Source organism: Sciurus carolinensis, chromosome 12 (genome assembly GCF_902686445.1).
Source record: "Sciurus carolinensis chromosome 12, mSciCar1.2, whole genome shotgun sequence".
In the NCBI taxonomy this organism is placed as follows: Eukaryota; Metazoa; Chordata; class Mammalia; order Rodentia; family Sciuridae; genus Sciurus; species Sciurus carolinensis.
The window spans coordinates 58,776,583-58,794,112 of NC_062224.1; the positions used below are offsets into that span (position 1 = coordinate 58,776,583).

Here is a 17,530-nt window from a genome sequence, read left to right on the forward strand (position 1 = left end):
GGCTTCATCAGACTCAATGCGACGTTAACAGGATCAGAAGTAGCGCTTGAGAGCTTGAAGGTAGAAGAGTTCACCGCTCGCCAAGGACGAAGAGCAAAAAAGATCCGAAAGCAGATTCAAAGCAGTGCATGCTGGGAGCTGTAGTCTCCCGGAGAGATCTGCAGAGGCTCGGGACCCCGCAGCATGCTGGGAGTTGTAGTCGAGGCTGTAAAGACTCCGCCTCTGTGCTTTCAGTAGCGAAGGGGGCATCCCGCTCTGCATGCTGGGAATTGTAGTCTCTCTGGGACCTCGCGGCTCCAGGGTGGAAGAGGATCCGAGGCTTGCGGCCATTTTAGGTCCCAAGGTGCGGCGACCGAGAACTAGAGCGCAGGCGGGCTCAGCCCCGGCGCCGGGCCAGCCCCGCCTCCGGGGCGCCTGGCGCCCGCCCCTCTCTCAAGCCCCGCCTTTCCCCACGTGTCTGTCGCCGAGGGGAGGTGCCTCAGCCCGAGCGGGCCGCCACCGGCCCGGCCCCGTCCTAGCACAGGAGTCCGCGGCGCCCGGGAGCGGCCCGTTTGCCCGATGCTTCAGCCCCGGCTGCGGCGGGCCGGGCTGTACGCTTAGTGCCTGGCGCAGGCCCCCTGAAGCGCCCGCGGGGGTGGGAGCGGCCTCCGCCCCGCGGAGACTGAGCGGCTTGAGGACGAGGCGGCGGCCGCGGGGAGGAGGATGGGGGCTAACCAGTTAGTGGTGCTCAACGTGTACGACATGGTGAGTGCGGCCCCTGGCGGCCCCGGCCCAGGCCGACGTCCGCTGGCCGGTGGGGCTCGGACCCCGGCCCCGGGCGCTTCCTGTCTCGCATCCCCGCCTCCAGCTTAGTTCTCAGGTTGGGGGGAGGGGAGAGTAGTAATATTTTCTAATCCTTGCACTAGTCAGCGCTCCTGTGGGTGCTGCCAGTCAGCCGAGCGCTTCTGCCAAGGCACTGGTAGTCTTGAATCGCTCCCATCCTCAGCTGCCCTGGCCCTGGGCCCGACCCCTGGGCGTTTGAGCAGTGTCCTTTCCGCAAAGCTTCCGTCTTGGTTCCGACCTCTTCGCCACCACCTGATTCCAGGGATGCCCCAGTCCCGCGGTCCTGAGCCGCCAGCGCACCCCGCTCCTCCGCTTCTGCGGAACCGTACGTCTCTTAATGCTCTCAAGTGTTCAAAAACTCCTGAGCCCCTCTAAGTCCAGAAAGTCACAGCTGTCGATGTCCATGCTAGTGTTCCCCAAAGGCGAACAAGAACCAACACACCCGTGCTTCCAGGGCAACCTCATTAAAATGAATGAGGCTAAATTTTATCAAGAAAATAGCCCGACTGAATTATTTAGAGATCACAGTAGTGCTCCTTTCCTCGATTCTGGAGACCACTTTCCAGGTGATGCAACAGGTGGATGACGTGACCACAGGAGAGGGAAGGGAAGAACTTCTTTATTATGTTATCTAAGTTTGAAGTACTGTAAGCATACAGACCCTGAATTCAAGGACTGGTTCGCCTGATCGTTGACATTGAAATACTCCCAGAAAAAGCATCCGGTAGACCTTTCCAGTTAGATGCATGCTTGGGTTTGTTGACTTGCCTTTGGTTACTTAGTTTTTGTTTGTAAAAAATTATCTCTGCCTGCATTGTATAAAATTTCTTGTAAGTGGACTGACAGATGAAAAAGTCTCCATCATTTTTGTTGGCTTAAAAATGCAGAAACTCTACAGTCAAGTCTTTATTCCTATTTACATATCTAAACTTTTTATTCTCATGTTGTTCATATTCTTCCATATTTAGAGTGTAATTTAGATTCTGCATGCCACATCTGGGAATTATGTCAACAGGCCCTAGGGTTTGCCTCTAAGCCTGGAGGTGAAAAGAGGTGGGTTAACATACTAAGAAAAGTGAAGCATGGTAGGAAAATTAAAGAGAAGAATAATCAGAACAGAAGATCCTAAAAGCATGGACCTTGTAAGATCTATGGTCTGTCATTGCTTAAGAAATATTTTTTTTTATTTAAACTTCTTGTGTTATGCTGGCACCTTTAGTAAGATTTTATATTACCCTTTTATTATTTCAGTGCCTCCCATCTGAATTTGGTTTCTTTTTTATTCATAAAGACTATAGTAACTGACCACTCAGTATATATTCTACTCTTGAGATATATCTTATTTTTTGTAAACGGTTTATTCAGTGGTCAGAGACCATGTTTTGGAGCCTCAAATCTGTGAAAGTAGAGGAAGTGTTTCTTTTTAAATAAAATTGATTATACTTCCCTTGGCATATATTAGTATTCTGTGAATCAGGAAAATAATTGCTAATTGTGGTAAACTGGGAAAGGCTAAAGAGTATATTCAAGTGAATATTTTTTAGGGGAAGAGTGTCCTGAACAATGTAAAATATCAACCTAATTTACAAATTTTATTCCTCTATTACTTTTGTAAAGTAGGTAAACAGGAAGCTGGCAGAGAAAAGGGTGAGTTGGACAGGCAACTAAAAATGGGATGTAGAATTTCTAGATCTCAATCTTGATGCATTATATTTTTTACTGAATAATTCTGGTGATTATTTCTTATATATTGCTTTTCCTATCCACTGGAAGAGAAACATCATATGCATTAGAATGATAGTTGAATTATTCGATTTTAAGAAAACCTGCCCTGGTATGTTCCTCTGAGGACTTTTGGTCAATGAAGATTTTATTGCACTAATTCAGCAACTTACTTATTTAATTTTGACCCTGAAGAAGCACAGGATTCTTTTAAGGAGTTTTGAGTATCATAAGGGTGACACAATAATAGTAACAATTTAATACACACTAACATCATTTTGATAAGAGCCAAGAATGGTTATAGGATCATGAAATGCTTATAGATAAAAGGGGTGAAATTTGCTGAAGACTTGGTAGGATCTTCAGGGTAGAGAATAGTCAGGATGAACAAGTGGCAAGAATAGGAAAGCACAGGCTGAATTTGGAAAATATTAATTGATTCATTATAACTAGAGTCTTTGTGGGATGCATGAAAGAAGACAAAACTGTTCACTAGAGAGGGTGTCTGTGGATCATACCTTTTCTTCCATAACCTCCACATATAAATGGTTGTATTGGGGTCACCTGTATTAACTTCCTTCTCATGGAGGAATAGTATAATTCTCAAAAGATTACTTAATCATGCATAGTGCTGCTAAATTATTACTTGTTCTCTTCTCAGTGATTATATTTCTGTGTACTTTGAAGTAATCTACCACCAGTATAGTACATCTTGGAGTTTCTGAGTCTTGGGAATGAGGTTATTCACATATTCCCAATTTAGTAGCATACATAGCAAAGCAGGTGCTTCATATTAGTTTCAATTACTGGGACAAATCTCTGGTATAGTTGCTTTAACAAAGTCTTCATTTCTCATAGATCGAGATTTTGTGCATTTTGTATTATTCTGGAAACAAGGGAATTTCTTAATAAAATGCAGGTGTTTCATAATGTTTGTAAATTAATTCTATTAACAAGTTTCTTCCTGTTTTTAAATAGTACCTATACATCCTCAGAGTCTTAATAGCATAGAAAAGAAAACACTTTCTAGGACTTTTCAGGTAAGGAGATTTTTACCTGGACTCCATTCTTTCAGCCTGCATGTCTCCATTAGGCTGCTCCCAGAGAGTGTAAAGTTATGCAGGCATGACAGGTCTGATTTCTCATACATCTATAAATCAAATTCAGACTTTTGGAACAAATTCCAGACTCATACATCTAAATATTCTCATCACCTCAGTGATTCCACAATATCTCCAAATCAACATGGTCAGGAACAAACTTCTTCCCTCCTTTCCATAGCTCTTACTCTTCTTTCTTGCCCCAGGCTACACCCCAGAACACCTCCACTTGTGTTGTAATTTTATCTTGATAACTAGCACTTTGGTTTACTCAGTTTCCCAAACCAGAAACTTGGGAGTAAACCTAAATTCTCTTCATTGCCAATCCTTCATAGTCAGCAGGCCTGGGCTCTGTTTTAGTTTGGTTGATTCCTTGGCATATAGTGGGTAGTTTGTGAATCAGGAAAATCATTGCAGTTGTGGTAACTAGGAAAGGATAGAGAGTTTATTCAAACCAATATTTTTAAGGGAAGAAAGTTCTGAATGATGTTAAAATACCACCTACTAACAAAGCCTTATTCCTCCTATCTCTTCGGTAAAGTAACAAATTTTGACAGTCAGTGGCTTAAACCAGAAGTATATTTAAGTCCAGAGATAAACTGCCAACTGGGTTACTTCAGTAGTTCAGTCATGTCATCAAGTGCCAAGATTTTTCATCCTCCTACTCTCTCATGGATAACTAAACTTATTAGCCTTTGTCCTTGGTTTGTCCCCTCATCGTTGTAAAATCACCACTGTAACACTGAATGTGGTGTGGTATCCTCATTCAGTAGAATGTGAAGGAAGATAGGAAGGTGGGGCCTTTCTCTACATGTACCTCTCTCCTTGAACAGAAAGGAAAACCCTGTGTCAGAACTAGCCTTATCCAAGAAATTGTCTAAAGTTTGGTCACCTGTAACTGCTAAAACAGAGGAAATGAATATTTGGCTTTTTTGGCCTTTGTGTTGAGTCGCACAGAAGGAAAAAAGGAAGGCTGTTGGAAGTGACAGGATGTCTGTCACATATTTTACTTTATGAGTATTTGTTAAATTGGTTACTCCAGTTTCACTGTTGGAAGTTCAGTCCCTTGTTATTGCTGTTTGTGTAATATAATCTGGCCACCTTACTTGTTTCAGTTTCTGGTATTACCTTTTTTTTTTTTTTTTTTTAATCTACCTTTCATTCTGTTACCAAATCAACTTTTTCAGAAACAAATGGTTGTGCTGTTCCTCTGCTTAAAATTCACCTGTAGAATAAAATTTAATGCTTTTTATGTTGTGGCCCTACCTGACAATTAAAGGTCCATCTTTTCCTGCTATATATACACACTGTGCTCTCACAATGCAAATTTTTAGTTATCCAAACAGGACATCTTTTTTTTTTTCACCCCAAAAAACGTTTATTAGAATGTTGATAGGTTCTTCCAAATTAGATATTTAAAAATGAACACAAATATTCACAAAAACATTGGGACCATTTTTTTTTTTAAACCCAGGGTTGCTTTACCACTGAGTTACATCCCCAGTCTTTTTTTTTTTTTTTTTAAGTTTTGAGACAGAGTCTCACTAAGTTCCTCAGGGCCTCGCTAAGTTGCAGAGACTGCCTTTGAACTTGCAATTCTCCTGTCTCAGCTTCCTGAGTTGCTGGGATTACAGGCATGCATTACCACACCCGGCTAAAATGGAACCATTTTTTTTTTTTTTATTATTGTTTGTTCTATTTAGTTATACATGACAGCAGAATCCTTTATGATTCATTGTACACAAATGGAGTACAACTTTTCGTTTCTCTGGTTATACACAATTCACACCATTCGTGTAATTATATATGTACATATTGTAATGATGTTTATCTCTTTCCACCATCTTTCCTTCCCCCTGCCCCCTTCCCTCCCTTCATTTCCCTCTATACAATTCGGTGTTCCTCCATTCTTCCCTTACCCCCCCCCCCAGTCCTGTTATATATCGGCATCCACTTATCAGAGAAAACATTCAGCCTTTGTTTTTTGGGGTTTGACTTATTTCACTTAGCATGATATTCTCCAACTCCATCCATTTACCTGCAAATGCCATAATTTTATTCTTCTTTTTGACTAATATTCCATTGTGTATATATACCACAGTTTATTTATCCATTCATCTGTTGAAGGGCAACTAGGTTGGTTCCACAATCTAACTATTGTGAGTTGAGCTGCTATAAACATTGATGTGGCTACATTACTATGGTATGCTGATTTTAAGTCCTTTGGGTATAGACCGAGGAGTGGGATAGCTTGGTCAAATGGTGGGTCCATTCCAAGTTTTCTGAGAAATCTCCATACCAAACAGGATATCTTATACCACTTTACATCTCAGTGTCTTGACACCTGCTAGTCCTCTTGCCTGAATATGTCTTAGTCCAGCATTGATGAGCTATACTTCCTGCTCCTTCTGGCTGTGACTACATTCATCAGACTTGGGTGTACTTCTGTGCCCTAGTTGACCTTCCTAAATGTCTGAATTACTGCATGTATTATAATCCTGAGCATCCTACTATAAGTTCCTTGATAACATCATGCTGTCACCAGTATCTAGAATAAGGCCTGTCCTTAGAAGGTGTTCTATAAATATTTACCAAATAAATGGAAATTTAACTAGCCAATTTTTATCAGAATTGCCATTATGTAAATGGCATGAAAAGATCACGTGATCTTTCTCTTTTGCCAAATACCTATCTGTGGGGGGTTTTGTTTTGATTTGGTTTGATTTAGGTTTTTTTTACCTTTGTATCTTTACCTAGTACATTGCTAGACTTCAGCTTTGATTATTGGAATGGGGGACCAAATGAAGGAATGAGGAGGAAAAATAGTCTCTGATAAAACGTTTTGGTGGATTAAAAAAAAACAACAATAATGGAAGCCAGGCTCAGTGGCACATACCTCTAATCCCAGCAACTCTGGAGGCTGAGGCTAGCCTGGACAACTTGGCAAAACCCTGTCTCAAATTTAAAAGGTCTGGAGATGGAGCTCAGTGGTAGAGCACCCCTGGCTTCAATACCCAGTACCACTGGGGCAGGATAGACTAAGGAAATGTTTTTAATCTGTTTATATTTTGAAGTTAGATCTCAGTTAAAAGGTAGTCTTTCTAAAAAATATTGTTAGTTCCTGAATTTTAGCATAGATTAGTTAATAGGAGCTAGTCTTAATTTTCTTGTAGCAAGCATGCTTCTTGGGTCAGTGCCACTTCCCACCACTTGCCATAGAAACAGTGACCAATTAATCCAGCTAAGCAAAAAGGACAATAAGAAATGTGCCTGTTCTACCTTCCTCTGTTATGCATGGCATTATCATTTTTTTTTATTATTTCTTTTTGTAGTTTAGTATATATGAAAGAAGACTTCAAATCTCCATTTTTTTTCTTCTGCTGCAATTAAATTAACAGAAACTTAAGAGATTTAAAACAACACCAATTTGTTTAGCTCACACTTCTTTAAGTTCAAGTAGGCTAAACTGGTTCTTCTGTTTCAGACCTCACAGGCCAAAATCAAGGTATTAGACCTCTGTGCCATCTAAGCTCCTTCAAAGCATTAATAGAAGTCAGTTGCTTTGATTTTCAGTCTTGTGTCCCATTCCTTGCTGACTGCCAGCTGGGGCATCTCTCAGCTGCTTAAAGTGGCTCCATCTTTAAACCAGTAATGGCATATTGAGTCCTCACACTTCACATATCTCTGACTTCTTCTGCCATGTCTCTTCTTCCTGCAGCCAGAGAAAGTACTCTGCTTTTAAGGGCTTGTTGTAATAGATGGGACACACCCAGACATTCCATTTTAATTTATGTATTTTTAAAAAATTAATTATAGTTGTAGTCATTTTGCCATGTCATGTGACATATTCACAGATTCTGTGTACTAGGATATGGATGTACTTGGGAGTCAGTCTTCCTACCATTCCAGATATGAAAGATATATTTTTTAAAAAATTCAGCGTTCCCTTTTAATAGTTACTTGACTTGGTATAGAATAAATATTAACTAGTAACTTAAAGTAGAAAATGCCAAGTATTCAAAAAGTAAAATATACAAACCTTTTATGATTGGCAACTACTCAGATGTTAATAGCGTCCAAGCATATTAGTAACTAAAGCATCAGTGGTATAGTGTATTTCAGTTCCAAGGCCATGTTTATGATGATGAATAAAGTTAACAAAGTAGAATTTTTGAAACTTGTAATTCAGTGCCTCTAAAATACTGAAGAGAGCCTACTAAGTTAACTCTTTAATAGATTTTCTTAAGACTGAACATTGTACTTTCTTTCCATTTGCTGACTGTCAAAGATGATTTGAATTCAAAGCAACATTATTGTTCAAGTAACTCCAGCCAGTTGATTAATAGGATGTGAAGGGAAAACTTCCACAATAATCTACAAGAAAAGCAGAGAATAATAAGAAATGAAGAGATGGAATACATGAAAATAATTTTGTTATGCTTTATCTGAAATGTATTTTGGAATGTGGTATATGACTTCCTACATCCAAAACAATAACTTAAAAATTCAACTAATTGACCCCACTTTATTTGAAATGAAGTCTTTCCTCTCTAAATTGTGTTGTCATCCTTATCATGATCCTGAACTCTTGCCCATACAGAATTGTTGATTCCAGCTCATTGCCACACTATTTCACTATAATTTCACTGTATCTGGGAGCACTACTTCCCTTCGTTGTTATTCCAGAGTTTTATTGACTTTTAATTCGTTTTCTTTTCTAAGAGTACTATGACTCTCTGAAAAGACCCCCCACAGATTTTTTTGTTTTGTTTTAATTGTGTTCACATATACAAAATACACATAACTTACCACCTTAACCATTTTAACTATACAATTTTGCAACTAATCTCCAGTACTTTTTCGTCTTGGAAAACTGAAACTCTGTGCCCATTAAATAGCAACTCCTCATCCCCCTGATACCTCAGCCCCTGATACCTACCATTTTACTTTGTGTCTCTAAATTTAACTAGGTACCTCACGTAAGTGGAATCATGCAGTATTTGCCCTTTTGTGACTGGCTTAATTTTCTTAGCTTGTCCTCAAGATCTATCAATGTCATAGCATGTGTCAGAATTTCCTTCCTGTTTAAGATTGAATAGTATTTCATTATATGTGTGTACCACATTTTGTTTATCCATTCATCCACTGATGTTATTTCCTTCTGCCTTTTGGATATGGTTAATAATTCTTCTGTGAACATTGGTGTACAAGTATCTATTTGGATATATGCTAAACTTGTAAATTAATTTGAAAAACTTTGGCATTTTTATATCATATTCCTTTTCCTCCCCATTGATGAAAATGGGATTTTTTTTGTCTTGAAATTTTAATCCATGCAAATAGTTAAACAATTAATGCCAAGCTTCTCTATCTAAGCCACCTGTTAATAGAATAAAGTTAATAAATAAGTAAAGATGGTATATTAAGTAGCAGTAAGTGCTGATGAGGAAACTGAGCAGGAAAAAGAGAGGGACAGTGTAGGTCAGTTTGATATAATTGTAATTTATCCTGCAGTTTCAAATAGAATAGTCAAAAAGGTCTCACCCAGAGACAAGAAAGATGAAGGATTGTACAATGTGGGTACCTAGGAAAAGAGCATTCTGACAGGGAAAAGTGAGCACTAAGGTACTCAGGCCACATGGTGCCTTGTAAGTATGAATGTACAGCAAGAAATAAAAGTTTTTAGAGGAATTTCTGATTCATATTCCCAGGTAGATTCCTAAGGATCATTGAAAAAAGGATAAGGAGTCCCAAAGAGAGAAACAATCAGAAATTAGAGTAGATTCCACAAAAACAAAACAAAACCAAAAAAAATTGCCCAATTTAAAACTAGTGGTAGTCTGAACAGCTATTGTGAACTAAAGAGAAAACAGTATTTAAAAAGTTTCTTAGAACTCTGAGAGTTAAAAGGATTAAGCACTAGGCAGAATTTTTTTTGTTAGGAAAAGTCAGTTAGAACTTGATTTAACTTTCAAAATTTTAGAATAAAGTAAAAAAGTGTTTACAAATAAACAAGGCAAAAAAAAAAAAGTTACTACAAAGGAACAAAAATCAAGCTAATGTTAGATTTCTCTTTCATGACACCAAAGCCTGAATAAAGTCTCAGATTATATTGACCAAACTTTGAGTGAGTGAGCAACTCTGCAGAGGCAAAGGTTGGTAGATATAAGTGATTCTTGTTGGTGTTAGAAAATTATATTTGAGAGCTGGGGAGATAGCTCAGTTGGTAGAGTGCTTGCCTGGCAAGCACAAGACCCTGGGTTCAATCCCCAGCACCGCAAAAAAAAAAAAAAAGAAAAATTATATTTGAGTGTATTTGTAAATTTTTTTTCATTAAAATATAAGTATTGTTGGGATAAAATCAAACCTAGAGAAGAAAGAGCATAGAAAACATGGCATAAGAGAGAAAACATAAGAGACAAATATAAAATGAAAACAGGTAGGATCACGCATATAAATTATGATATAACACTAATAAATTAAAATCCCCTATTGTTTGTCAACTATGTTTATAGTGTCTGTGTTAATCTACTTTCTTTCACTGTGATAAATACCTGAGAAAAATAACCTGAAGGAAGATTGATTTATTTTGACTCAGAGTTTCAGAGGTTTCAGTCTATGGTCGACTGGCTCCAAGGGAGAAACATCATAGCAGCTGAGAAAAGCTGTCAGCTCATGGCAACCAGGAAGCATGCACAGACCGAGAGGGAGAGGGAGCACATGGTGCACACACAGAAGGAGCCAGGGACAAGATATAGTCCCCAAGATCACACACCCTTCAACCATGCTCCACTTGCTGCACCTCCCAGTAGTCCATTCAGCTATCAATGTATTAATCCACTAATGAGGTCAGAGCCCTCATGATCCACTCTCTTCCCCAAAGCCCCACCTCTGAACATTGCTGCATTAGGGTCCAGCATCAACATGTGACCTTTTGGTATTTATTCTAGATCCAAACCATAAGTGTCCTTTGCACTATAGAAGTTTTAAAACATGATCAAAATTGCTGGCCTTGTATGAGCTTTTAGCTTCTTGTCATCCATAGGAAGATTTTTTTTATTGCATGCAATTACAGAAATAGTTTTCATTTGTTTCCAAATGGAGCACCAATTATCCCAACACTGTTTATTGAATAATCCACACCTCCCCATAATATTTGAGACACAAACTACATTTATTCTATAATAATTACTGTGGACATATAGATCTATTTCAAGACTTTCTGTGCGCTTTGTTAATTTAGTTGCCTCTTCCCGCATCATTATTAGATGTTTAATTGCAGTAGTATTCTAGAGTGTTTTGGTATCTTCTTATGTCAGTTTCTCTTTCAGAATTGTCTTTATTTTTCTCACATTCATTTTTTCAAATTAAAGTTAGAAGCAGTTTGTGGGGGAAAAAAGACTGACTAAAACTAAGTGTAATGATACTACACTTAGGAATAATTTGGGTGAATGAATTGATAGAAGTACCATATTGAGCTGTCCTATAATGAGAGTTAACATTTTTTAATGCTTTTTGTTTGCCAGTCATTGTACTAGATTATTCCCTAGTATTTTTTATCACTTTTTAAAATGATGAAACTGAGGCTTAGTTGAAAAACCTGCTCTTGGCACTAAAATTAGGCTCTTAACCACTACATTGTATTTCTCCTTCCTCATATCATCCCATCTCTCAAGAAAGCAATATGGGTGACTAGCAATGTAGCTCAGTGGTAGAGTGTTTACCTGACATGTGTGAGGGCCTGGGTTCAATACCCAGCACCTCAAAAAGAAGGAGAGAGGGAGAAGAAAGTACTGTGTGCCTTAATTTGTACTACTTTCACATCCTTCCTTGAAATAATTTCGGCAACACTCTTTGGAAATCATGGATAGACAGGGCAAAAGCAGACAAGTTTAGGATGCAGATAAGCATCCTAAACCTTTTCTGTGAAGTATTTCTGCTATAGTGTCAGCTTGGCCGGGACATGTTACCCATGTTAGAGGTTACTATGGAGGTATTTCTTATATATGATTAACATTCAAATAAGTAGACTTTGAGTAAAGCAAATAATCTTCCTTTATATGGATGGGTCTCGTTCAATCAGTTAAAGGTCTTAACAGAAAAGACTGAGGTCCTCCAAGAAAGAAGGAATTCTGCCTCCAGATAAGCTGCAGTATCAGCTCTTCCCAAAGGGCAGGTTGCAGACCTGCCCTTACAGATTGAAGACTTGTCAGTCCCCATAGTCATGTGAGCTAGTTCCTTAAAACAGTGACACCCTGTTACTGTGGGTTAGATTCTATAGTCTACCATTATAATGAGTTCTATCATACTTGTCTAGCAACTGTAGTTAAAAGCAACTGTCCATTCTACACCTCAGCAACTGAATGCAGCTAGAGAAAAACATACAAGCATACTGACTGATCTCACTTTAAAATTGTGACCACAAATCCTCAGAGGGCACTAAATGCTCTCTGGCGATGCTTCCTTGTTCCTGTGGTCAGCTGACATTCCCACTCTCCAAGGCAACTACAATATTTTTTTTTCGTTTTCTTTTAATTTTTATTTTTACAGACACATTTTGATTCATTGTACACAAATGGGGTACAACTTCTCATTTCTATAGTTGTACATAATGTAGATTCAAACAATTCATGTAATCATACTTATACACACGGTAATACTGTCTGTCCCAGTCCACTATCTTTCCTTCCCCCATGACCTCCTGCCCCATTTAACTACAATATTTTCTGTATTCTTTCCATTTCTTATACCCAGTTTACTTTCAGACATGACCTCACAGCTCATTTCTTGAAGGAAAAGTAAAGGTAAATGAGAAATTTCTCACCCTTTCACCTCCACTGTTTTATTCTAATCTCCTTTCCCTCTTATGCCTTGGAATGACCATGTTCCATCTGGGTGAAACCTTCTAGGAAGGTATAATAGATTCCATGTCTTGCATGCATATCTGTGCAAGCATTTCTCAGAATTGTTAGAACTCTATCCTGCCTCATCAGTTTTTCCTTTATAGTATATCATTCCCATCAGCAAGGGAATGTACTATAGTATTTTTCAGTACTCATCCCTTTAAACAGAGAAGAATTAGTGGTATACTTTAGCATTACCTTTATTTGCCATTCACCATATTGTACCATGCTTACATAGAGGTTTGTCTTTTTTAAATCAACCTATTCAAAAATGTTGGAAAAAGTTGAATGTTAGTCTTTTTCTTTAAAAAGACTAACAAAAGAAAGCAAGATCTGTGTTATTTCAATTCCATTTGTGCTGGACCTGTTGTTCTTTATCTGTGGATACCAAACAATAATGCAGTAACATAGATTTTTAAGTTTCTCACTCTGACCTTGGGACAGATCATATCTTGCTCTTCCATTTCTCCCCAGAGCGTGTTGCATAGTAATTGCTTTAGAAATGTTTGTTGGACTTGCTTGAAGTTCCCCTAGGACTTGTCATCCTGAAACAATTCCTTCCCCTACTGTGTCTTTTTGGTAGTCCCTTGCTGCTTGCAGGATACTGTAGAAGCCTGCTGATGGGGACCAGCAGTGGCTTATCTTTTTCTTTTCCCCCTCCTCTGGCTGGCTACTCACCTCTAGAGGCCTGCCCCTCTACTATATTTTGTTTGTTTACTGTGTGTGTGTGTGGTGTGTGTGTGTGATAGAGTAAGAGAGAGAAAGAGAGAAATGGGGGGTCTCCATGTTCCCCAGGCTGGTCTCAAACTCCTGGACTAAAGCAATTCTTTGGCCTCAGCCTCCCAAGCACATCATCACTGGCCTCTGCTGTTGTAATTTATCTTCTTACCCTGTCAGGTGGCAGATGATAACCATTAACCATTTGTACCAGTTCAGAGAAGTCAGAGAACTAAAGAGTCAGAACTGAGGAAGGGGCAGGCAGCATGAGGCTATAGATGACCTCCCTTGTTAAGTCTGCCCTCTGTCATCTGTTACAAGAGGTAGTATATTCTTGGTGGTATAGCCTGGAATCAGGATACATGCATTCGTATCCTACCTTCTGCTTCATAGCTCTGTGACCTTGGGAAAATTATTTTATTTCTGTGTACCTCTGTTCCTCTCTGAAATAGGAATAATAATTGTATCTAGCTCATAGGGTTATTGTAAGGATCCATGTGAGTTAATTTAATCAAATACATGGAATGATAGTTGACACATGATAAGCACTAGAAAGTGTTAACTCTTGTTATCGCTAGTGTTATTTACAGGATTATTTAAGATAAGGGAGCTTCCATTTGAATGCTTTAAGCAGTTGCAACACTTAGTATTTGTTTAGAATATTTTCATTTTATTTAAAGCAGTGTTACAGAACAGAATAGTGCTACTCAAAATGAAGCAGTAAAATTAGGACTGTTTTATGTTTGACATTAGCTCTGAAATCTCTGTAATATATGTATTAAGTTAGAGTTAATTGGGATTTATAATTCTTTTGAACATTTGTGAAATTTGTAAAAACAAAATAAACAAAACAAACCAAAAAAATGGTCTTGAGATTGGCTCATACATACCATGATATGATTTCTAGCTTGTTATACAGTAGTAAGTTAAAAGAACAACCAAAATTTAACCTCTTCATTTTGTCTCAATATAATCTTCATATTCTAATTTACTGAATAGGGTGAAAAGAGTTGTGTGACTGAAGTATAGTTGAAGTTCTAGTTTCCAAAAGGCACTTATCCTCTAGATTTTCCCTCTCCTCTAAATTTGGAATTAAGTTACCAGAGTAGAGTTTCTACATTATTAAATTAGTGATAAGGTGAGCAGGTTATATGATGTTTAGACAAATAGTAGGTGATCGAAGTTTCTTTTTACTTCTAATGGTACATGAGAGGCCAGCATAATTTTGCATTTTAGGGAAAATTATTAACTCCATCTAAAGTTGTTCAGAATATTTCAAGATCACATAAAGAAAAGTAGGATCACTTGAGGATTTCTGTTAGGAAGAAAAATCAGTCAGTGAAGGCTAAGAACCCTGAGCTGTATTGACAATTTAGCCACTCATTATGTGACCTTGGGTAAACTTTCTGAACATCCCCAACATAATTTATATATTTTACATTGCAAAAAAATAAGTGAAACTACGTTTTTAGAATAACATCCCCAAAATAAGTTGTCAGTTTACCATATGTGTACATGTTTCTCTTTTAACACTTACCAAATTATGTTTATTTATATTCTTAATGAGATCCTTATGGGAAAAGACTGACTTAATGATCCTTGTATCTCCACTCTCTGCCTGGTACAGCATAGGAAGTATGTGTATATTTTGTTGAATCAAAGTTGCTTTGTTTATAACTTTGCTGATAAGTAGACATTTAAAATGAGATTTAAACTGAGATGCAATATAGGGGACCCTTCTAGAACTGATATTTCTCAGTTTTATCCTGAATCAACTAAGAAATACGTTTTATATTACACCCATTGTATATACTCATAATTAAAACTACATATTTAGAGAATACCTTATTGTGTGTCTTCAAGTTCTGTTCCATTATGTTTCTTTCATTTAAAATAATGCCAGTGCAATCCACTGAAATGATTTCAGGATTCACTAATGAGTTGTGACTTGCAGTTTAAAAGATACCTCTCAAGAAGGTGAGATCCATGAGAACAGGGGCATTTTTGTCATTTTCACTTTTGTATTACTAGTGCTTGATACATAGTAAGTATTCATTAAATATTTGTTGAGTGGGTCAAAAGGGGGAGTTTTCTTTTCCATACATCATGTTTAAGAACAGTACAAGGGGACTGAGGGTGCTCCCCAGTGATAGTGCATATGGTTAACAGGCACATGACCCTGTGTTGGATTCCCAGCACCACAAAGCGAGAGAGAGAGGAGGAGGACAGGGGAAAATATTACATCCTTCTTGCTAAGTATAATACGAAGCACTAAGCAATAAGGAGTATATAGAATTTAAATAAGGCTATCTCCAGCCTCATGCAGTTTTCCACCTAATCCTGAGGATTAGGCTTTAAAAGAAATTTCAAGTTTTACCAAAAGATTTGACATCAGCTGTAGACAAAGTGAGAGAGATTTTCCAAGAACTTGGTTGACAGTATCCTGCCCCACCTATTTGTCGATACTTGTAGAGTCAAACTGAGTTCCATCAAATAGATTTAGTCTTAAAAATATTCAAGGGGCACTTGATTACTATTGGCTAGATTTTTTTTTTATTTTTATTTTTTGCAGTAGTGGGGATTGAACACATTGGTTCTCTACCACTGAGCTACATCCCACTTTTTTTTTGTTTTTAATTTTAGGGTCTTTCTGAGTTGCCCAAGTTGGCCTCAATTTGTGATCCTCCTGAATCACTGGGATCACAGACCATACAACTGCACCTGGCTTGATTAGACCATTTAAAATCTGTTCTTTAACAGTTTATAGTGATCCTGGATCTAGCTTGTTGTAGGACCTAAAAATTAAATCCTTTACAAATATAATAATTGGGTTTTTTGTGTTTGTTTTGGTACCAGGGATTGAACTTGGGGGCATTGGACCACTGAGCCACATCTCCAGCCCTATTTTGTATTTTATTCAGAGACAGGGTCTCACTGAGTTGCTTAGTGCCTCGCTTTTGCTGACGCTGATTTTGAACTCACAATCTTCCTGTCTCAACCTCCTGAGCAGCTGGGATTACAGGCAAACGCCACCATGCCCAACTATAATTGATTTTTAAAAATTAATTTGCCTAATGGTTAAGGAGAAGGAAGTTTTAGCTCTATCCAAAATACACAGGAGCACACTTCCTTAATTTTAGTCTATCGTGTAAACATAGCGTGTCATTTTTTTATACTTCCACTCATGAATTCAGGACAAGTGCTTAGAAGCTATTAAGAGTCAAAGTTAAAGTTAAAAAAATAAAAATTTTAAAAATTAAAAAAAAGAGAGAGTCAAAGTTAAGTTACACTTTTAAGACTAACTTCAAATTTTTCACCAGATCTGGGTCTTGAGAGTATAAGAGGGTGCAGGCTGAATAATTGTGCTAAAACAGGTGTAAATGGGGGTCAGTCCCAGCAAATTAGTAATTATGCTATGTTAACCTTAATATATGTATGTTTGTGTATAGTCTCAAAAGGAGAAAAAAAAAAAAACTTCCCAGAACATTTGCAAAACTTAAAATAACATCAACTAAAAATTTACTGCACGTATTTTGTAATCAGGAGTATAGCAATTACTTTCAAACATTAAGGCATTTTAGTACTAAAAATTATCAATAATGTATAAATAACAATGAAATGGTTTTTGTTATATAGAGATTTCCCCCCAAACTTGTGAAGTTGCTCAGTGATAGAGCACTTGCCTACACATGTAAGGCCCTAGCTTCAATCCCCAGCACCACAAAAACAACAAAAAAATTTTCCCCTAAGACCTAGTGAGTGATGCATTTGTTTTCAATAATATTCTCTGGTAATGAAAAGATTGGACATTTTCTTAGAGGTACTAAGGTGGAATAGGATCTACATGTGGTATAAAGCTGGTTAACAGACATAGCCCTATATGGTTATGGTTTCGTCTCAAAAAGATACTAGCGAGTTTTTTATTAACTAATCTATGATTAGCCCCATCCTAAGGCACCCTCGATAGCATTTTAACATGATTTACTATTTGTTATATAGCCTTTCCTATAAAATTATCTTGGCCTCAATTCAGTGGTACCCCAAAGACCTCATGAGGTAGATTAATAATGTGAACTTTAAGGACAGTTTGAGACAGCAGTGTAGTAATTAGCCCACAATCTCCATTATTCAAAATTTATTTGAGGTTTTTGAACTCAATAATTGAAAACATTCTGTACCCTAAGCACCTTTTCGAGGGAGTAAATCAAACACTTGCTTTAATCTTAGTATCTTACATAAACACTGGTTCTGTTTTTGAGGAGAAAA

General features: G+C 37.8%; 1 protein-coding gene across 2 annotated transcripts in view; it reads left to right on the forward strand.

Annotated features, from left to right (window-relative positions):
- The first annotated feature begins 364 nt into the window (after window positions 1-364).
- The window catches only part of Desi2 (desumoylating isopeptidase 2), a 49,654-nt gene continuing 32,488 nt past the window's right edge, over window positions 365-17,530 (forward strand). The window contains exon 1 of one of the 2 annotated variants that reach the window (XM_047520781.1): window positions 365-744. Coding sequence is in view for 1 of the 2 variants with exons in the window: in XM_047520780.1 (XP_047376736.1) it covers window positions 703-744 (42 nt within the window). In the remaining variant the exon portion in view is untranslated. The remainder of the gene's footprint in view (window positions 745-17,530) is intronic. The other variant, XM_047520780.1, reaches the window with a different exon arrangement.